Below are 23,870 nucleotides of genomic sequence, written 5' to 3'. Positions count from 1 at the left end.
CATGTAGAGAAATAGATGGACTACAGTCAGTAATTGTAGAACTACAAAGTGCTTCTATATGGTAAGTGGAGCTGATAAAATGGACAGTGAGTGTAGAAACAAGGAGGTGGTTTTAATGTTATGGCTGATCGGTTTATGATTAATGCAGCTCAAAAATTATTCATCTCTTAAGTGGATCTCAAAATGCAGTAAAGATTCTCATATTTTACTAAAATGTACAAGAAAACAAATACGGTTCCTAAAAACGAAGCCTTTTATTATAGATTTTGGCCTTGAAGCTCTTTGCGTGACCTTTAAACCACAGTGTCCAGTAGACAAAAGTCTAAAAGGTAATAATTATAACCACCACAGTTACTGCAGTAAGGCCAAAGCCTCCAATCACCTTTCATCATCTTGCATGGTGGTTTTTCCTATTAAAAAAAACCCTGTTTATATTTTCCCTCCGGCTTCAGAAGGACAAGAACAATTTATACATCCAGAAATTCACCTCAGAGACAAGGTCAGCAGTTTCAGGCCGTGTGCCAGCCGGTTAAAGCAGTTCGCAGCATGCGTGTTTGCTTAGAGAAAATATCCTCGCTGCTCCGACACGCCCTCGGAAGTAAGCCGAGAAACACACCGAGTTACGCAACCCTGATTGCCAGCTTTTACCAAAGTAAATGTTTTATTGATTTGTGAGGATTTAAAACGTGAAGACAGACGCAAGTGAACAGTAAAAGAATTTATATACAGTAGAGAAGCTGGTGAACATGTGTGCTCAGGCCTTTACTGCTTCATCTTCCTCATCTTCACGCTGCATTTGCTCAATGAGCTTCTGTCTCTCCGCCGCCTGCCTCATACGCATTAGCACCAGGCTCTCATAATCCCGCTCTGTGCTCAGAGATGTCTGCAAACACACACACACAAACACACACAAGGTTTATTTGTCTGGTACAAATTGCAAAAATGTTAAACCTGCTGCTTTTAGTAAGAGACTTCCTGTTTGTGTTATATTTGAGGCACCCAGAACTCAAAACATCTCCAGTTGTAATACTGCATTGTCTGTCATGTAAATGATACAGAGGTTTCCAAATTACTAGCCCCCATACAGTGGTGGGTATTAACATGATCTGTTTAAAGTACAAACTCTATTTCCCCAAGTTGGGACATATTGTATAATGCAATATTAATACTAATTATAATTAATAATAATTCTCTTAAATCTTTGTTTAACTGATAAAGGTACAAAGAAAATATTTCCAATGTTTTCACCTACCAACTTAATTGTTACACACCTCCAATTTCTTTGCGTTTGTGTCAGGCACTGAATTACACACCGATCAAGCATAACATTTTGACCACCTTCCTAACTGACTGGTCTGCGGCTATGCACTGTGTATTCTGACACCTTTCTATCAGAACCAGCATTAACTTCTTCAGCAATTTGAGCTACAGTGGCTCGTCTGTTGGATCAGACCACACGCCCATGACCCTGTCGCCGGTTTACCACTGATTTTTTTTTTATTTTTTAAAACAGAATACAATTGTGTTCCATCATCTTTCTTATTAATGAGACTTTTTATGGTTTGGGAACTGAGAAACCTAACTGTTGCAGTTTAACAAGTGCCGTTTTTGCTGATTTTTGCTTGATCCATGGTTGCTATTGTCTGATCTTTTTATGTGATCATATGCCACCTATTTATATATATATATGCAGATAAGGGCCATACTGTTATGCCCCACCAGCTGGGTTGAGTTGAAGTATCTTCAGAAATTGTGGCTACCTGTGAGCACCAACAGGATGTTGGGCGGCCAAGACTTATTGATGCAAGACGACGTGATTTATATACTTTTTTTTTATTTTAATACTGGTGATAAGGTGAATGTATAAACACAGTGCATCAAACCCGTCTGTGTATGGGGCTGCATAGTCAAAGTGCCCATGCTAACTCCTGTCCACCAATGAAAGCACCTACAATGGACACGCAGGCATTGGAACTGGACATCCGAGCAATGGAAGAAGCTGTTTTGACAGCATATTAGGTGGGTGTTAGTCATATTTTGGCCTATCAATGCACATCAATCAATGTCTATCAATGTCTTATGCATGGAATTTTTATTTATTTATTTTAAAATGGGTGGAAAATGACAGCAATAGATACATATTACTTTGTATCTGAAAGATATAATATGATAATGAAAATCTGTAAGAAATGTTGGCAGCAGTTACAAGTGATGTTCGAATAGAAGGGAAAAAAAAGACAGGATGGAGGAGATATAGTGCAGAGTTTGCAGGAAGGAGAGAACTGCCATTAGCATTCCTTTTGTGTGAGCTCAAGCTTCTCGTCCACCTCCTAACCACCAAACATCACGCAAGCTCAATTAAGTACATAAACAAATGCTGCATCTTCAATTAAACCAAACAAAAGAAAGAACGCTCTTCAAACCAAAGCTCTGCTGCACCACCTTATGGACAGAAACACGGCTGAAGGCACAGCATTGCAGTGCTTCTTTATTAGCAAGGATGAACAATAAAGCGCAGCAGGTGTGTGTATGTGTGTGTGTGTGTGTGTTTATATGTTGTGTAATTATACAATTACACCAATGAAGTGTACTGTTACACCATGGCTGCGGGCTGCGTGTACAGTGTGTGTCATGTGTTTGGGTTTTGTTGTGCATTAGATAAACATGGCTTTGCCAAAACCAGATGAGGAGGATCACAGAAAGGCAAAACTAAACATGTTTGTCACTAGTCTTTAAGAAAAAAGGGTGAGGCTTTAAAAATGGGCGACATAAAGGATCACTTGATTTAAACGTCCATACATTTTAACATATAGTGTAAAAATACCTAAATAATATACACCGACCAGGCATAACATTATGACCACAGACAGGTGAAGTGAATAACACTGATTATCTCTTCATCACGGCATCTGTTAGTGGGTGGGATATATAAGGCAGCAAGTGAACATTTTATCCTCAAAGTTGATGTGTTAGAAGCAGGAAAAATGGACAAGCGTAAGGATCTGAGCGAGTTTGACAAGGGCCAAATTGTGATGGCTAGACAACTGGGTCAGAGCATCTCCAAAACTGCAGCTCTTGTGTGGTCAGTATCTATCAAAAGTGGCCTAAGGAAGGAACAGTGATAAACCGGCGACAGGGTCATGGGCGCCCAAGGCTCATTGATGCACATGGGGAGCAAAGGCTGACCAGTGTGGTCTGATCCAACAGACGAGCTCTTGTATCTCAAATTGCTGAAGAAGTGCATCGCAGTTTGTTGCATATGTGGCTGCATAGCCGTAGAGAAGTCAGGGTGTCTACAACAACGAGTTTGAGGTGTTGACTTGGCCTCCAAATGGCCTGGTCTTGGACATAGCAATTGGGTCTGTGTAAGTTCCCGGCTAGTTGATAGCAGAGCTGAGATCTCAGCAGTGGTGGGCTAGCATGTTAGACATTTGGACATTGACATTTGGATCTGGATGTTCAGAAAACAGTGTCTAGAAGTAGGTAGAATCACTAGTTATTATCACTTGTGGATGGCATGATGAGATCATGGGTTCATGCGATCATGGGAATGGCAGTGATGTCAGTAAACAGCTGCTGGGCTTTGGCATGCGATGCACCAGATGGTTGGCTGAATGCAGAATGAGCTGGAAGACTGCGGTGGCCGTCTCTCGCTGTGACTCACACTGAGCATCTCTGCAGGTGTGAGCAGTGTGTTTGGCCTCGGGGTTCATGTACACAAATTAATGTGTCATAACAGTACACGTGCGCATAGCTGAACGGCTTTGGAGTCGCTCCATATGGAGTCGCGAGCGCAGCTGAGGGTTACTTCTCAGTGTTTAGGTGTGAGAAAATACCCATTTAAGGTGAGAACATGCTTCATTCAGACTCATGTCTGAGCCTCTGAGTCATTGGTTGTTTAAGATGTTTCAATTATTACAGGGCCGGTGGCGACGCCTTCTCACACAGATATACAGATTATTATCTTGTGTTTCTAATATCTAAACAGCACATCTTACACTCGACCCAGCAGCGGTGCTTTATCAAATAACATATAAAAAAAAAATCGCAGCGGCCGCTCAGGTGGCGCAGCAGTAAAAACACACACACTGGAACCAGAGCTGGATCTCGAATACATCATATCGAATCTCAGCTCTGCCTGCCGGCTAAGGCTGTGCGGCCACATGAACAACGATTGGCCTGTTGTTCAGATGAGCGGGAGTAAGCCGGATGGGGTCTCTCTCCCATGACTGGTGCAATTACGACCTCTGCTGGCTGATTGATGGTGCCTGCACAGAGACGAGATAAGAGTGATCTCAGGGTGTGTCTCTCCGTACACAACGCTGAGCTGCACTGCACTCGTCAAAGTTGCAAACGGCATGCCGCCCACGTGTTGGAGGGTTAGCTTCGCTCTCCTCAATCAGAGCAGGGATCGGCATTGGCGGAGAGGAAGCATGATGCAATCGGGCAATAAGATGTGCTAAAACGGGAGAAAATGCATAAATAATATATCTATATATATCTATCACAGCTTCTACAGTCATAGCCAAAAGTATTGGCACCCCTGGACTTCTTCCAGAACATCTACCAGTTCTTCCTGAATATTGTTGCAATTGGATTTCATTCAAGTGACACTCCTTTAATTTGTGCTTAAACCCACCTGTGGCAAGTAACAGGTCAGTGAAGTCACGGAAATCGCAGAATGCTGATGGCTGTATATATCAAGGTGTTTAAAAATGCCACCAACACTGCTGCACCTGATACACTCACACCACTGCAACCCACACAACCAAGTTGCCACCACGTTAATGTCATTGCAGTGTTGCAGTGCTAAGAATGATCCAGAAATCAATCCTGATCTCGTCAGTTGAAGTCTCTTTCTATTGATTAGTGAGGTTTCGGTAAGTGCAACAGACATGCTAGAGTAATTGTTCATTTGTATAGTATATGTAGCTAACACACACACACGTGCACACAAACACACATACACTTCATCTCAGCCAGATTAAAACGCAACTTCCTAATATTGTTTGCTTTCAGTGTTTATAGTGTCAACTTCCTCCACTTTATTAAAGAACAAAGCCAGTGAGCAACGCAGGGAGGCCAGGATTACCCGACACCATGTAAACCATCTGATAACGCCAACGAAAAGCCAGTACAGGCACAAACGTTTACTGCCTTATGTCTGCTATACAAGAACAGACTGGGAAATAAAATGACATGTTTTCATCACTTATTTAAATGCAACTGACCATCTGAAAACATTTGGTTTTGTATTTTTCTTCTTCTGCTGGACCTGAATGCTTTCAATTCTATTTAAAGTACAGGAATACAGCCAAATAAACATAGAAGTGGCTAAATCAACTAAAACATTTATGAAAAATTTAAAGAACAATTTCAAATGCTTATTATTTGTTTCAGTAAATAAATCCTAAACCCCATGCAGTATGTGTAACTTTCAATGTTTCCTCATCACCATGTTGCACATTTGGACTAGATGTGCAAACATGTTCCAGTATTTAATTTCAGTACAAATTCCTTAAAATCAAAACAATCTAGTTAAAGAACAGTACAAACCAAATCTACACAGTACAAATTCAACACTGTGTGTAGCAACTTCAATCATAAGGCTGGTTCCAGGCCAAACCTCAGTCATGGCAGCATTATTAAAGCTAAACCACTGAACAATGCGAAAGAATGCAGCTGAAAAAATGCAGTTTCTCTTCAAACAATAATCAAACTGTTCGCCATCAAGGTAGGGAGTGTTTCGAGCCCTGTGCTCGTGTTGGCATGTGCTAAAATACATTGTACAAATTTGTCTGAGAACAGTGTAATCAGCTTCAGCTTCTTTTTTAATCTCATCACCGTGATTAAAAACTCCTGGGTGGAATGCAGATTTCCAAGAAATGTTTACTTGAGTCCCAACCTAAAAGACTGAAGAACACCCAAAGGTTAGAGACATTATCTTCTATTGAAAAACAATTATTTGCCAAGAGCCACATCTCAGACTCCAGATTTTGAAACAGGAATTTGGTCTCTGATATGAGAGCTAATATACTTGTTTTTTTATGATGTTCACCATTTAACCTGAATTATTAAACAGAAATTAGGTTTGAGCTGTCAGCTCTTGAAAACTCTGAACGTTTCAGGGCAAAAACCATTTCTGGCATGACTGGCAGTAAAATGAACATCAGAAAAATGTAAAATATGATGCACGTTGGTCTTTGTGAGGCGAGATGTTATCATGTTTTTGTTCATTTTCTAGTTGTACAATGTGCACTTACTTGCATATTTGAAATTAAGCATGACATACATGAGGTGGACCAACAGGAGCAAGACAGACTAAAATAGAAAGACATATTTGCTCTGAAAAAGCTCTGACATTTAGCACCAACAATGTGAAGCACTTAACAGATTTTCAAAAAGATTAAATGGTGAGTGCCCAAGCGCCCAGGTGGCGCAGTGGGATATTCCGCTAGCACACCAGCACTGAGTTTCTGAAATCCTCGGGTTTGAAACTCGGTGTTGCTACCGGTCGGCTAGGCGCCATCTGGCGGGCATAATTGGCAGTGCCTGCAGCAGATACTAATTGGCCACCGTATCTGCAGGGTGGGGGCCGGACTATGTGTGGGTGGGTGGATCTTCATATGCTGTGTAAGGACCCTGATTGGCGGTAGAGACGCCTGTGCAGAAAGCATGGGCGAGAAGAGGAGGGCTGTGCACGTGTCGGAAGATGGCGTGTACAGTGACATGCTCTCCTTGGATCTCAATCTGGTATCTCTCTGCAGCAGAAGACAAAATTGAGTGCGCTAAATCGGGAGGAAAATGCTTTGAAAAGAAAAAAAAAAAAAAGTGCACCTGTGTAAGGTGGAATTAATTTTAACCTGGTGTATAGAGCACATCCTGGATTTGCACTCCAAAAAGCCAAAAGATGTTTTTTCTTTTAAAGCACCAATGTCTGCTGTCCACTGTTAATTACTGAAAGGAATTCATAGTAAGATCACAACCCATCAAAATCCCATTCTTCCTGCAAACACGTCTTAAGATGTGCATCATCACAGAAGTGTAAATGACCTTTGCCAAGGGCACTGACACAGCCCCACACCATGACAGACCCTGGCTTTTGGACTTGTAGCTAATAACAGTCTGGATGGTCCTTTTCGTCTTTGGTCCGGAGCACACGACCTGAAATGCTGATTAATCTGACCACAATACATGTTTCCACTGTGTGATGGTTATTCTAGATGCCTCCGAGCCCAGGGAAGTCCAAAGGATGCCAAAGTAATCCCTTGCCCATGTGATTATATCAGCTATTGTTGAGTGGCGGTTCTTGATGCAGTGTCGTCTGAGGGATGGAAGATCACGGGCGTTCAGCTTGAGTTTGCGCCCTTGGCATTTATGCACTGAAATTCCTCCTGATTCCTTGAATGGTTTAATGATATTATGCACAGTAGAGGGAGAAATATGCAAATACCTTCCAATCTTTTTTTGAGGTACATTATTTATAAACATTTCAATCATTTTCTCACACATTTATTGACAAACTGGAGATCCTCTGATCATCTTTGCTCATCAAAGACTCAGCCTTTCCTGGATGCTGCTTTTGTACCAAACCATGATTACAATCACCTGTTGACATCACCTGTTTGGAATCACATCATTATTTAGTTTTTTCACCTCATTACTAGCCCTAAATTGCTTTTTTGGAATGTGTTGCAGACCTGAAATGCAGGAATGGATGTTTATTAATAAATTAAATGAAGTTGAGCAGATAAAACATGAAATATCTTGGGTTCAAACTGTCTGTAAATGTAAGGAACATTGTATCTTTATTTTATTTGCATTTTCCATGCTCTCCCAACTTTTTCTGATTTGGGGTTGTATTTAACATGAGTTTGGATGAGATTGGTTTATTTTGAACACAGTCACATCCCCAACTATCCCTCTAAATGATTTAAGTTTGTTTTCTCAATAAAACTGCGAAATTATGTATCTTGGTCTACATTTTTCACATTGCGAAAACCTGGCATTACAACAGGGAAATTATGTCATTCTTTATCTACAGTAATTTTCAAGAGTATCCTTTATTTTTTCCACCTCAGAATGACAGACTTAACAGATAAGATTCATGACATAGGTGGAAGAAAAACTAAGTTTTCTTGGCAACTTTCCTGACTACCCTGAGAGAGCATAAATAAATCGCACAGAAAATCAAAGACAAAGCAGATGAGGCAGACCTGTGTAGACAAAGCAGTGGTTGTTTTGCTTGTATTTATGGACAAGATCATTAGAACCAAATCCACACGAAGCACACAGCTGAATATACACAAAACACCTCAGTTTAGAACGGGCTGGCCAACATTGGATCTGGAAATACTTTCCCCAAGCAGCTAGGGTTATACATCCCAGGGTTTGAGACGAAGTAGGACCAAACACAACAGCAGAAACCTACAACGGACAGAACCTGGCAAAAATCTCATTTAACAATGCATCTCGCTCGTAAGTACAGGCCAGAATAATCAAAACACACTTCAAGAGGCATACCAGTAAAAATATGAAAGCAATTCAACCTTTAGTTCTCATAAAACACACGGCTCGGTGTGGACACGTGACCTTAGATGGAAACCTGAATTAATTTATGATTATTTCTTTGCACGAAATGCAAGGGTAGCAAAGGTGTTAATGGGTAAAGAGAAAAGTGAGCTGTTAAAATTCCACCTGTAGGTATATGTGATGAAATGCAGTGATGTTTTGGTTGCATAACAGATCACATCTGTGAAGAAAGACTTAGATATTTTGATGGAGACGAGAGAAGAGCGAATGTTTATTGGACAAGTATAAAAGTCAGACATTTCAGCTCCTTACGTCCAAAAGCTACACTTAAAAAAAGTTGGAATTCTGGAACAGCCTGTGTCCAACATAGTCTTGATAGATATGCAGCAGTATTAAAAGAAATTTAATGAATCTTGCATCTGTCTCAGTCTTAGGTCATCCCAGAGTCTGTACACTGAATGGAAGCACAACCAGTGTTTGACAGAGGACTGAGATACAGTGGTACTTTGAAACTCGACGTCAGTTGGTTATGGGAGTGGCGTCGAGTTTAAAAGGCGTCGAGTTTCAAAGTATTTCCATAGTCCCGTGGAACTACATATATTTTAGGTTAATGTAAATGAATGACCAACTCAAACAGCAGCAATAGATGAGCGATCGTCTCTGACTTTACATCTACAAGGTGAACCAACTAGGTAGAAGTGTCTAATAGAGTGGACAGTGAGTGGACACGGTATTTAAAAACTCCAGCAGCATTTCTGTGTCTAATCCATTCATACCAGCACAACACACACTAACACACCACCACCATGTTTGTCACTGCAGTGCTTAGAATGATCCACCACCTAAATAATACCTGCTCTGTGGTGGTCCTGACCATTGAAGAACAGGGTGAAAGCAGGCTAAAAAGGTATGTAGAGAAAAGATGGACTACAGTCAGTAATTGTAGAATTACAAAGTGCTTCTATATGGTAAGTGGAGCTGATAAAATGGACAGTGAGTGTACAAACAAGGAGGTGGTTTTAATGTTTAGGCTGATCGGTGTATATTTTCCTTTATGTAATTGATTTATTACACCTGTTAGCGATTGTTGTGGCTGAAACACATTATATCCACTTTTGTTCATACAGAGTATGTAGGTGTGAGAACTAAAACGGGTTAGTGATTGCAAAATAAAAATACTTGAGCAAGTGCAGCCAGTCTATACATGTCCATAAAGTAAAGCACTGAAACTGAAACTTGGGCTGGAAAGGCTTTAGCAAAACTCATATGGCTCATACAGCACAGGAAATCAGCAGAGACGCACAATGACATGGAGATTAGGAATCGTTTAACTCTCTTATAGCTCGTCCAAGCCAGATGGAGAGGGGATGCAGTGTGCCCTGCAGAACTCCCAACTTTGGCATGACTATGAAGAACATGACACACAGTAAAACTTTTATTTAGGATTTATAATATTGCACTCCAGTTTAAATCATGTCTGCAGACAGCAAACAAACTGTGACCTAGTCAGCCTAGAAAAATGAATCACTCCACCTGCTCAAACAGCCACGCCTTCTATTCAGAGCTTACCTTACTAAGCGTGTCAGTGTATGATCAGCCGTCACACCCTCCTGACAGTGGATTTTTACACTTCTTACACTTATACGGACTATGATCAGGAACAGAAATCCAAAAGTATAAATCGTCTTTGTTGAAAGGACTTTCTTGATTAAGGTAAGAAGTGGTGTTTATTGGACTTTGACCCCTTGTGCAAGGAGGATTTGCTGATCCAACTGGTGAGCACTAATAAACAGCAGAGCTCTGTTAAAGTTATTTAAGGGTTTGTAAAGAAGGAACAAGCAACATAGTGTTTTGAGTAAATTATCAGGAAATAACCAGCTGCCAAAACAGCTTTATTGTATATTGGCGTTGATTCTACAACGAGTTCAGGAGAGACAGGTGTTCACCTGGTGACAGTGAAGGCCATAGCATGATTTACATTACTTCCATACTATCAAAGCACTTCTTTGAAATGTTGTGCGGTATGGTTGGGTTTAATATCATAATGAAATCTTCTCAGTATAACAAAATTCACGTGTATTTATCCGATAACCAGTCAGATCAATTTGTCTTGATTTGCAGTGATTTTTCGACTAAGAGGACAAGTACTTTCAAACTAGACCATAAAATGCATACCAGCTACAAGAGATTTTCTTTTTATTTGTCAGCCGACTATACAGTTTTTATAGAAGTTTGGACACCTCTGATAAATTGCCGTTTTTACTCTATAGAGAGCAAACTGTGAATGCAATTTTCTTTAAATGCTAGCTTAACATTGTATCTAATTTTGTGACCATTAACCTTAAGGAATGTCCAATGTTTAGTTTTTATTCAATATACAGTTGCAACCAATCACAATAGAACAATTTAAACAGCTCAACACAACCAATATTACAAGTGGTTTCTCCAAAATCAACAAAAAAAATGCCACTTTCATTGACTACTGCAGTTTTAAAATTATTCAATCCCTGAATAGAATTCCTCATCCCCCACATATTTGCAGATTAGATGTTGTCTTCAGCACATCTAACGCAGCCAAACATGGGCTTAATACACACCTGAACTGGCTAGGTGTTTGTTGACTGTGACATTTGTTTAAATGCTAGAAATATTATTAGAAGTAAGTTGAAAGAGCTGTTCAAAAAGTTAAGATAAGAGATAAGTCTTGTACAAACAAGGAAAAGGATACAACAAGATTGCAACAGCACTTAATATTTCTAGAGATACTGTTGGGAGCATAATTTACAAGCTCAAAGTTAAACAAACACTGGTTTACACTACCTGGAAGTGGCAGGAAAAAATTACAGACTGCTATCAGATTAACGAAGAATAGGCAGGTGGTTAAAAACCCTTGAGTGACTAGAAAAACCTGCAGTAAGATTTAGTAAGCAGTAAGCAGGCACTGAGGTGTTAGTTTGCACTGTAGGGTACATACTAAACGCTGAAGGTCTCCAGGGCTGAAAATGATCCACCACCTAAATAATACATGCTCTGTGGGGTCCTGACCATTGAAGAACAGGGTGAAAGCAGGCTAAAAAGGTATGTAGAGAAACAGAGAAACAGATGGACTACAATCAGTAATTGTAGAACTACAAAGTGCTTCTATATGGTAAGTGGAGCTGATAAAATGGACAGTGAGTGTAGAAACAAGGAGGTGGTTTTAATGTTATGGCTGATCGGAATGTTCCTTATGAATGAATAACTAATATTTAATTATGAGTGATGCACCAGCTATTTGCCCTTTACAAGCTCCCACAATCTCACATCACAAATCGTTAACTGGCAGAACACCTTTGTAGCTGATGCTAATACAGATCCTGGAAGTCAGCCAAACAAAGCGCAACTGTACAGCTGTGATTGTAAATGTCATGTTTTAGGTCACGTTTCTGTTTTGTCTTTTTTTGTCCACCCTCTGTACCCTCCAGACTCAAAAATGATCTGTTTTTCTTGCTTGAGAGCTAAACAAGTTCTATCATGTAACCTGAAACACCTGAAACACCTCATTTCTCTGCAGGTTTCAGTCTTATCTTGGTAAACAGATAATCATGTGTGGGTGAGTGTTGGGAGAAAAAATCTCACACGCTAAAAATCAAGATAATAGAAGCCCTTATCTAAAATATCTTTACCAACTATGCTAGCACCTCTGGTTTGACTGTATAATGTGTGAGCCAGGATACCTTAAAACTTAATCAGCAGTTACGTGAAAACACTTGAACTTCCAGGGCGTAAGGTGTCTGGAGGTTTTGTTAGTTTACGTCTTCATTAATTTGGACCACCATTAAAACCTTCGTAAAACGGACCACTCCTCTCCCTCCTGCCCTATAGTAATTCTTACGTGATTATAAAGGAATGCTGTTATGTCCACGCTCCCTCATCTCCCACTGCTACTAAAGTGTCAATAAAAGTTTTATGAAGCAACAAAACCTGTTTTCTCTTGTGCCGTACACATTTGCACAGTGAGGGTTTTAAGTCACGAAAACGGATCTAACGTGTGTGAATCTGCAGGAGGTCTGCAGCAAATAAAATCCAACAGGCCAAGGAGCGCAAAGTACTTTCCTGTAACTTCATTAAGAACTAAGCACTACATGAACAATGAGTTGCTCTTAATCGACAGTCACTATTACAAGCATCATTGTACAAGTGAGTTCTGTTTGACTGCCTATTAGTAGCATGTATCAGCTAAATAAAAAAAGGCAATGATTGTCAAATAAGAACAAAAAGCATCGGCAAAAAGCTAAACAGTGGTTTCTAAAAACCTTTCAAAGATCACTGATGGCACTTACATGATAGTTACGTCAACCATAATGCATCACATCTATCACCCAATCCCAACAAAAGCTGTACACATATTAATAATTAATGGCCAGGGCTGGACAGTACAGTAGGTGATCCATAACTGGACAGATAGTTAGCTGGTTTAAAAACTTTGAATTTAACAATAAAAACCTTATAAATGTAAAGAAAGATGGGGCATTTTTTACAGTTCCAGGTTCATCCTATGGTGCAAACACTCTTTTCTAATTATGTTCCAATAAACCAACATTGTAACTAGATATCAGGATATATCTGTATGTAGTATTGCTATTATTTAATCAAAGATTATTTATTAAAAGTGTACAATAATGCTGAATCAAATAAAAAATAAAAAAACAGATAAAAAAAGATAAAATGCACTGCATTACTTAATGTCCTATCAAATATCTGGGTACATACACTGATCAGCCATAACATTAAAACCACCTCCTTGTTTCTACACTCACTGTCCATTTGATCAGCTCCACTTACCATATAGAAGCACTTTGTAGTTCTACTATTACTGACTGTAGTCCATCTATTTCTCTACATACTTTTTTAGCCTGCTTTCACCCTGTTCTTCAATGGTCAGGACCCCCAGAGGACCACAGAGCAGGTATTATTTAGGTGGTGGATCATTCTCAGCACTGCAGTGACAATGACATGGTGGTGGTATGTTAGTGTGTGTTGTGCTGGTATGAGTGGATCAGACACAGCAGCGCTGCTGGAGTTGTGTCATACTCAGTGTCACTGCAGTGCTGAGAATGATCCAGCACCCAAATAATACCTGCTCTGTAGTGGTCCTGTGGGGGTCCTGACCATTGAAGAACAGCATGAAAGGGGAATAACAAAGCATGCAGAGAAACAGATGGACTACAGTCAGTAATTGTAGAACTACAAAGCCGATAAAATGGACAGTGAGTGTAGAAACAAGGAGGTGGTTTAAATGTTATGGCTGATTGGTGTATATACGAGGGTTCTTCAAAAAGTTTACACACTTTTACTTTTATTTATTAAGAATTCCAAATACATAATCATCTTCCTTTGTGATGCATTTTTCCCAGTGACGTACCAATTTTTCATTGCCATCAGCAAAAATGGTTTTGGTTGAGCGTGTATGCACCGCTGCTTTTACATCATCATCACATGAAAATCTTCTTCCCCTTAAAGCTTCTTTGAGGTGGAAATCAGATGGTGCTAAATTCGGACTATAAGCTCTCTCAGTCTCTCAGACACGACCAATTATTACTCCTCCCACCCTCACCTTTTCCAACCAAAATATAAAAGTGTGAAAACTCTTTGAAGATCCCTCATAAATGTTTAAGGTAATCTGGGTATTTTAAAGGTAACATTACTAAAATCCCATGGCTAACATTTGATTTCCACATTGTCTTTCAGCATCAAGTTGTTCATGATGTTCTGCCGCCCATAACAACTCTCTCACGTAAGCTGCTCTTTACAAAAGGAAACCATTCATTGACATTTTACAAACTAAATTGGGATGCCACTGAGGACTTTACAGATCAAGCCTTCCTCAAAAAGGTGGTCAAGTAGATCAAGGCAGAAGATTCTTACAGTCAATATGATCAGTTATCCACTGGCAGATTTCCGACACCTCACTCACATCGGAACGGACATGAACAGGAGCTTTGGGGACCTGTCCTTCCTTCAGCCGGCCCCCAGTCTGATGCTACAGAGCTCTATGAGTGAGCAAAACCTCTTCCAGGCCTGCTCACCCCCTCCAAAACCCCCTCGGATCAACATGGATAAACTAGAGGAAGGCAGCAGTGGTAACAAGTGGGCCTCGCAACAAGAGACTTCAGCTCAGAGACGCCAAAAATGTAGCTCGCTGCCACTTTTGGACACAGAGGAGGTGGAGGAAGGAAATGATGAACTGCAGCTAGAAGAGGCTTCGGTGAGCCAAAGCCCAAGCCGGGGGAGCTTGAGTTCTGGTAGGAATTTAACCCTGACTAGCCCCGAGGAATTGCAGTCAGAGGAGACTGACCCAAATTTCGCCTTCGACCTGGACCTGGGGCCCTCAATACTGGATGATGTACTGCAGGTGATGAACAAACTCCACCAGTAACAAAGAAACTTTACAGTGAGCTTGTCACAGTAATGGAATACAGATGAATGGACTGTTTGTGGCCTTTTTCTGGACTTCTGAAGAACCAAGCTGCAAGGACAGAAGATACTTGGTGGATTCTGTTGTAAAAACATCTGGACATCCAACACTAAGTCTTTCAAGTGCAGCAAAAATGTGACTTTCAAAACAATTACATAAACATTCTAGCAATTTAGTATCAAATTTACCATGTGTAATTACTATAGACAATTTCAACAGGTTTTCCTGTACTGAAAAAGAAATTAAATAACCTGCTTAATCTTATTTGACTTATTAGTAATGAAATGAAAGTGCAGTTGTTGAATAAATAAATACATTAATTTAAAATGACATTGGTCTTAGACCACTAGCTAGGTTGAGAAGTTGCATTATCAGCAGGAAGATCTTGCTTCTTTTACTGCATATATATTTGAACTGCACGCACAAACCTGTACTTTTAATTATACATAACTTGCAAGTAATTGTATTAACAATATTTGACTGAAAGTAATTTAAACACTCACAAAAGAGCTTCAGTTTATAAAAGTGCCAATGTTTGTGGGTTCTGGAGTGACTGAATCAGTTCCCTGCTGGTTCAGGTCCCTAATTAAGCTTAATTAAACATACACGCACACACACAAACACACACAGGCCTGTCGCCATGAAGTGCTAATGACTCCAAATGACTCTTTGCTATGATCTGTATTTTACCTTTACATACTGTATTTTACCTTTGTAAAATAATATAGCTCCCCCCCCCAAAAAAACAGGTATAAAACATTAGTTTCCAGAAAAAGATATTTTACATATTCCAGTATGCGTTCAAACAACTAACATGCTACTTCTACTTCTTAGCCACTACCTCTATGTAGAGTATACCAGAATTAACAGTTACTTCAACCCCAGTTTTCATTTGTCTTGCAACCCACAATCGTCTACAAGCCACAAGAAAATAAAACATTTAATTCAATAATATTTCACTTTCCAAACAAATATTGATATTCCTTTTTTTAAATAACTAAAAAAAATTAAGTAAAAAGAAAAGCTTTTAAAAACACTATCCAGAATGTGCCAGGAGTTTTCATATGATTTTGTTAGTTCTTGGGGGGGTTGGGGGTTGGTTATGTTTAAAAATGCCTGTACTTGTGAGGACAAGGTTTTAGAATGAGACATACATGACATACATACATGTTATGCTAAAGATGCTGTAACCGGAGCACCCGGAGTAAACCCACGCATACACGGGGAGAACATGCTAACTCCACACAGAAAGGACCTGGAGCGCCTCACCTGGGGACCTTCTTGCTGTGAGGTGACAGTGCTACCCACTAAGCCACCATACAGCCCAAGCATGTGGATGTAAAGCAGTGCAGCAGTTGATTCTAAAAGAGCAGTAAAACTTTCGTCACTGACAGCAATTGGTTTGACCTATACCGGAGTTTTTTTTAGTTAATTTTCCAAAAACAGAAACCACTAATCTGTCTTTTTACTGTGAAATTTATTCTGTCTGATGTTTTTATAGGTATTTTTTATGTATTGCGAAACACATTATACTGATATACAGAATATTGATCTAATAAGCCTTAAAGATTCAAATATAACACTATAATAATAAAACTACTGGATTCAATTACTGTTATGCTACATAATTCAAAATAATTGTAATAAATATAATATTTACTGATTACTCTATTTTGTAATGTGCACTTATATTTTTGTATTATATATTTGAATGTATTTTATCCTGAAAATAAAAAGACAGCTGATTAGAAAATAGACATGCATACAGTTTGGTATGTGGTGGTAAAACAGACAAGTTGGCCTTTTATTCCGTACAAGCAGTTACACACCTGACTAAATTATGTCAACATGCACAGAAATCAGTAATCCATTTAGTAATTCAGTAAATGTAGAGTGCTTTCAAGTAGTCAAGCAGCTTATTAATTAGCTTATTAAAGTATTTCATCAAAGAGAAAGCTTTTAAGAATGTATGTTATATAGCTTTGCATGTTTAATCCAGCTGATACATTTACTTAGGATAACCGTTGACTAAAAAACCTGCATTACATGATTGAAATCTTTCAGTAGCATCTGGACAAACAGTGAAGTTTTAATAGTTAGCAGAGTTGGGTAAAAGAGTTGGGTCCTCAAACACTCCACCAAAAAGGGCCCAATGCATTACCATGAGAAAATAATGTCTAAAAATATAAAAATATCAAATGTGGTAGGATTTTAACATTATTGTTCTTATTATTGGGCAATGTAGTTAAGCTTCAGTACTGATCAACAATGGGTCTGAGAAAGCCTCTGTTCAAACTTAGTTTGAAACCCAAACCACAGACACCATTTATTTAGTGTGTCTAAATCCGGGACTGGATAGCCATTGTTTTGCAAACCTTTGGATTACACATTATTTAAAAAAAAAAAAGGAACAAGAATTTAATCACTTAATCTGTGTAATTTAATATATTTACAGCACATAAGATAAACTAATGTACTTTGTACAAAAAAGTATGCATTTAGTATGCATCAATTACTTTAATTCCCCAATGTTACACAGGTCCATATGATATTTATTTATTATTTATTAGGATTTTAACATCATGTTTTACACTTTGGTTACATTCATGACAGGAACGGTAATTACTCATCACACAAGATTCATCAGTTCACAAGTTTGATGTCAAACAGTCATGGACAATTTAGTATCTCCAATTCACCCCACTTGCATGTCTTTGGACTGTGGGAGGAAACCGGAGCTCCCGGAGGAAACTCACACAGACACAGGGAGTACATGCAAACTCTACACGAAAAGAACCCGAATCTGCCAAACCTGGGGATCAAACCCAGGACCTTCTTGCTGTGAGGCGATAGTGCAACCCACAAGTAGATTGGCTAGACCATGTAAGCATCATTATTTCTTATTTAAGAAACCAGTTTTGAAGTAATCAAGTCAAGTCTAATTTATTTGTATAGAGCTTTTTACAGTAGACATTGTTTCAAAACAACTTTACAGAATTCTGGACCTACAGACCAAAAACCCCTGCTGATCAAGCCGAGGGCGACAGTGGCTAAGAGTTAAAAACTCCCCTAAAATTACAGGAAGAAACCTTGAGAGAAACCAGACTCAGCAGGGACTCATTCTCCTTGGGTGGTAACAACACACATATACACACACACACACACACACACACACATCAACATAGTATTTATTGTGTATACTGTTGTTTTGTTTAAAGATAATCTCTCCAGATTTAGTTTACTTGATAATAAATTGACAATTTTTTTCTTCATTGACTTTTGGAAGCCCCTTAAATTTCACCCTGGTTGTTAATGGCTGTGTTAATTCTTTCCAGCTAATTGTAAGCTATTTTTGCAGTAGTAATTTCCAGAACTTAATGTTTCTGTAATTGTTTCAATAGTGTGTACTTTTCCCCCTTCATTTATTTTTAAAAACCTTTTGTTTGTGCTAAAACGAAGACTACGGAAGTGGGTTCCAATGCTTCAGTTTTGGCTTTTCTAAATTGACCCAGGCCCACTTATTAAAAGTACTAACACAGCTGTCCAAAGACTTTACAAACCTTTGGAATGGAAGTACTTCGATTTTCTACATTTAATGTGAGAAATTGAAGTTGAACCATTCAAAGCCATGTTTTTGGTTGGTTGATTGGTCATTGACCGAGGGTTTATTGCTGCACGGCATATTTTACAGCTGTACACCTCCACTCTCTAGACAGCAGTGCGTGCGGTGAAGTGGGGAAATGCGATACTTCCACATCTGCTGGGTACCTATGCTATCCATTAGCAGCTGTTCTCCTGATGAGAGTTTAAACACTACCTGCTGAAAAAACAGAGCATATTCCATCACCTTGACTGAGAGTGCACTGACCTGTGCCAATGTGGGGGCATCAACACTCCACAAAAGGTTGTGATAATAGGACCATGTTGTTCTTCTAAAGTGCAAACTTTACAAAAATAATGCATGTGGTAGGTGTATACCTTTATGACAATGGTTTAGGGAAGGCTCTTTCCTGTTCCAGCAAGTTTGGTGTGGAACTCAAGTGGGCTGCACAGAGCTCTGACTTCAAACCCGCTGAAATCCTTTAGGATTTATTGAAACATTAACTGTGTGCAACGCCTTCTTGTCCAACATCATGGCCTGACCATAAGAATACTTTTTTTTTTTTACTAAATAGGCTCATGATAACATGCACTGAATAAAGAGATCCCCCTTCCATATGTACAGGTAAATGCACTACCATGCCCTCTTTATCTGATAAAACAATATTAAAGTGCATGCATATTAGGACTTCATGGCTTAGAATGAAGGCTTCATGAGCCATAAGTGCACTTAATCTGAAATAATAACTGAAATCAGAAACAACAGGATCTTATTATCCATTTACAGAGTAATATGACATATCATAAAAGCTCCCATTCAAAATACAAGCCGGAGGGATCACCTTTCCTAGCCTTTCTAAAGTAGAATAAACTCCAGACAAGATTCCTGATATTCTTCTACAAACCCCATAATGTGTGCTGCAGCATATCACAAACGTAACCATGTAGCCACAGAACACAAGAGCACCAAATACAAAAATAAATCTACCCTGATTGTAGACTCCTACAAAGCCCAAGAGGCAGAACTTCACACGGTTAATCTGAGAAGAGACGGTAATTGGAAGACAAATTATCTAGGGGCTGCACAATAAGCCAGACATTTTAAACTGTGAGATACCCCAGTCACATATGGTACCACTTTCCTTTCCAAATTCCCGTCTGCTATCACCCTGAAAAGCAAAAACCTGCCATCTCGCAGGATAACGAAAAATATACATTTCCTCCCCCTGAATTCCCACAAAGCCTTGCTTAAAATATTGTTTTGACAACTTAGACATTCCTTTCGCTGTTGTAATTGTGGCTGGCAGCCTAAACCAACGCTACTGAAAGCAGGCCGTATCATTTCACAGGGGGGTTCGGTAAATGATCTTTTTTATGTCTGATACCATTTAGAGAAAGTGGTGTGAGGTATATTTCTGATGTACTAACCCAGCCTATCCAATGCCATGTATGGGATCTTTAATAATAAAAGACAATGCTGTTATATACAATACAGAATATATTTAATAAAATAACACATTAAAAACTAACAAAAAAGTTTCAAAATCATACAGTAACTACCATAATATTTACTAAAGTCCACATAACTCTGAAATGTCTTTTAGTCTACTTTTGTCAAAAAAAAAAAAAAAAATACAAATAAAGTCTTTACATTTTACTCCCAGGCACCTTGAAATCTTCTGCCAGTTTTAATGATAAACAATGAATGCATTTTTTTTTTGTTTTAACAATTTTAACAATGATACATGCTAGTTGTAAGGGATGTAACGATTCACCACAAGACAGTTAATAACCAATTCAAAAATTCCATGATTCAAATAGATTTGATGTAAAACGAATCAATATTCACTTTGCAGAGGGCACTGGCGCTATACACCTCGCCTGGTTGACGTCACTGGCGTTATACGCCTGGTTGCCAAATTCGGGTTTTTCAGCCAAATTGGGCTTAATTCAAAATTGTTTTGCATAGTTTGTACCTACCTCAGAAATAAAAGGATCAATACAAGATAATCACAAATACAGTATTTTATTAGATTTTTTTAGGAGAAATAATAAAAGGAAACTGTTATAATTTGTCTTCAATTTCAGTTTAAAACCTCGAGCAAAAAATCATATTGTGAACACAGCATTGTGAATCGTATCGGGGGTGAGTGTATCGTTACATCCCTACTAGTTGTGTATAATGATAAAATGTAGTTTGTATTTTTGCATTTCTACAAGTTAAAAAAAAATCTCATCTATACCCAAATCTAAAAAAAAAATATTACATTCCTGACTATTAAAAAACCCTAATAAAAAAAACTACATTTGGATCCTATAAAACAAAAATATGACTTGAGTTTATTTATTTTTTTTAAAATAAAGAAAATAAGTTCAATATTTTTATAATATTAGTGTGCCTAACACGGATCTCGACTGTGTTATCGGCCGGTTGGGTACCTAAACAGACATGATTGGCTATGTCTGAGGGGGATGTCCAGAACCCTGCAATAAATTGAAGCCCTGTCCAGGGTGTTTCTGCCTTGCGCCCAATGTTTTCTATTGGATCCAGATCTGCCACGACCCTGACCAAGATAAACAGGTCGACGTGAATGAAAATGTAATGAAACAATGTGGACCAAATTTGTGCAGCCAACAGAAAACAGAACCCAAACCAGACACAACACACAGTTATTTAATGGGAAGAAAAACATCAGTTGTGGCATATAGATCCAGCTATAAAAAAGGAAAAGGAACAGCGTTGTACTGTAGATACATCTGCTTTGTGTTGTGTCTGGTGAGAGCTATTACACATTTGACAGGGAACCAAAAAAAGAAAAGTTTCTACACATTTCAGCCCAAAACTGTTTATAGCAGTGACCAGATACAACACACTGTTATAACCAGGGTTATTTTAGTTCACAATAACTAAAGCTGAAACAAAAAAATATGAACAGAAATAAACTATAATAATTAAAATAAAACATACAGCTAATCAAAATGTAGAAATCCTGCTGCTAAATGTAATTAAATAAAACCAAAAGCTTTAAGAGGACCCTAACCAGCCACAAGACATTATTAACAACAGACCTATTACAATGAATAGAAATTAAAACTGAAAAAAAAAAAAAAAAATCATAAACTAAAATAATGTTCCCACAACAAATAAAAATAAAGCTAAATAAAACCTAAAATATTGTTTTAATGTCTGACCCAAATCAGACACAGCTGACTGTCTTGAAAATGTAGACCAAACTTGTGCACCCTACACCAAAACAGAACCTCTATAACCTTTATTTATTTTACAAAGAAAACATTTAGCTTTGTCTTCTATAGATCCAGCTGGAAAAAAGAAGCCTATATTTCCGCTTTGTGTTGTGTCTGGTTGGGGTGTGCGTGGGGGGGGTTAATAACTTTAAAACACTGAAGGCAATAACTATATATAGCTCTGACATAGACATAACAGTGGGAACCTTTAGATGTCTACAAAATAAATAAATACAATTGTTTTGACTGACTGACTGACTTCACAGCAGAATTTTCTAAATAGGTGAGCTATTAACAAGCCATCACACATACAGAATCATGAGGATTATTGTATTGTATGACATGAATGAGTCTCAGCTATTTGCAAAAGGAAAAAATTACAGACTAAGTACCTCAGCATTTATGAAAAGTATTGCCTTTCTACTTTTCATGGCAAAAAATTTTTTATATAAACCTAGTAAAGTTTTACTCACTGGTTCCAAATCCATGAATTCTAAACTTTCTGATGTTACTCTCAACCTAGATGGTGCCATTGTCAAACCCTCATCAATACTATGGAACCATGGTGTTCTCTTTGACCCCTTACTTTCTTTTGAACCTCACATCAAGTCTCTGGTTAAAAATGCCTTCTTACACCTTCCTAATATTGCTAGATGCTGCTAGATTCTGCAACTCTGGTTCATGCTTTTATCACATCCCGTCTTGGCTGTTGCAACTTACTTCTCATTGGCATTCCTAACAGATCCATCCGTTCACTCAAAATTCAAAATTCTACAGCCATTCTACAGAATTCTCTTACAGGTTAGAAAATCTGCCCACATCACTCCTATTCTGTATCAGTATGGGACAGTTGTAGCCTAGCGGTTAAGGTAGTGGACTAGTAATTTAAGCACCACTGTTGCCACTGTTGGGTCATTGAGCAAGGACCTTAACCCTCAATTGCTTAGACAGTATAGTCACAGTACTGTAAGTTGCTTTGAATAAAAGTCTTTTTAATGGACTGTATAATTACTAGGGCTGTCGAAGTTAACGCGATAATAACGCATTAACGCGACCTCAATTTAACGCGTTAAAAAAAATAGTGCCGTTAACGCAAATTCTAGTTCATGTTGAGACTTGACTGGTAGAACCAACGTTTTAATGTCGGACTTGCCACCGTTGTTCATTTGCGGTTTGTTAAAATAATATAACTGAGCGTCGTAGGGATGCACTTGCATAATAAAGAAATAAATACACGCTATATTCACAAGTTGTCGGGAGCAAAACACTTTATTAACTTAATCTGTTACGGCACTGAATACCTGAGTCAAGCACGCTAGTCCATGAACTATGGAAGCCCCAAAAGGGTCAAAACACACTCACTTCGTGTAGAAACGTCCACTTTTCACATTTCACTTAAAAAACCTTGTTTTCTATAACATTTACACAGATTTTATTTAATGCGATTAATCGCGATTAACTATATGAAATTCTGAGATTAATCGCGATTAAAATTTTTAATCGTTTGACAGCCCTAATAATTACATTTCCGGCATTTAGCAGACGCTTTTGTCCAAAGCGACTTACAGTACTGTGACAGTATACAATCTAAGCAGTTGAAAGTTAAGGGCCTTGCTCAAGGGCCTAACAGTGGCAACCTGGCAGTGGCAGCAACCTTTCGATCCAGTACCCTAACCACTAGGCTACAACTGCCCATTGTAAATGTACAATAATGTACATCTCAGTGTTAATACATTAAACACAGGAATATCTGAGAGGTTTTCATAATGTGGCTTTTTTGTTTACATACATTTGTCATTTTGCATCTGAAGCTGTTTGCCAATCTTGAAAACTCTCTTAAAAATTGAATTAAAGTCAGATCTAAACTAGGGTGCCAAAACCAAAAGAAGTCGTGTAAAATGCAAACTGCTTTACATCCAAAAGCTCACTGCCCTAAGGGGTCACTAAGACTCATGGTGCAACAAAGACACATGTCTCTAAGTTTCCCCCGTGCAATTACTGCTGGCATAGGGAGGCAGACCTCCAAGGCTGTCAG

General features: G+C 38.6%; 2 protein-coding genes across 4 annotated transcripts in view; one reads left to right on the top strand and one right to left on the bottom strand.

The window, feature by feature from the left end:
• Positions 1-235: 235 nt before the first annotated feature.
• The window catches only part of dnajc17 (DnaJ (Hsp40) homolog, subfamily C, member 17), a 73,437-nt gene continuing 49,802 nt past the window's right edge, over positions 236-23,870 (bottom strand). For all 3 annotated transcript variants that reach the window (XM_063007289.1, XM_063007291.1, XM_063007290.1), the window contains one exon: positions 236-883. In XM_063007289.1, the coding sequence (XP_062863359.1) occupies positions 755-883 (129 nt within the window). In that variant the 3' untranslated portion in view covers positions 236-754. The remainder of the gene's footprint in view (positions 884-23,870) is intronic.
• On the top strand, positions 14,366-14,950 carry LOC134325198 (cdc42 effector protein 2). Its single transcript, XM_063007293.1, has one exon. The coding sequence runs from the start codon at positions 14,366-14,368 to the stop codon at positions 14,948-14,950; it is 585 nt and encodes a 194-aa protein (XP_062863363.1).

The sequence above is a fragment of the Trichomycterus rosablanca genome, chromosome 13 (assembly GCF_030014385.1).
Source record: "Trichomycterus rosablanca isolate fTriRos1 chromosome 13, fTriRos1.hap1, whole genome shotgun sequence".
Classification (NCBI taxonomy): domain Eukaryota; kingdom Metazoa; phylum Chordata; class Actinopteri; order Siluriformes; family Trichomycteridae; genus Trichomycterus; species Trichomycterus rosablanca.
Note: the sequence above shows the minus strand (reverse complement) of the source record. Positions and strands in the feature narration are given on the sequence as shown.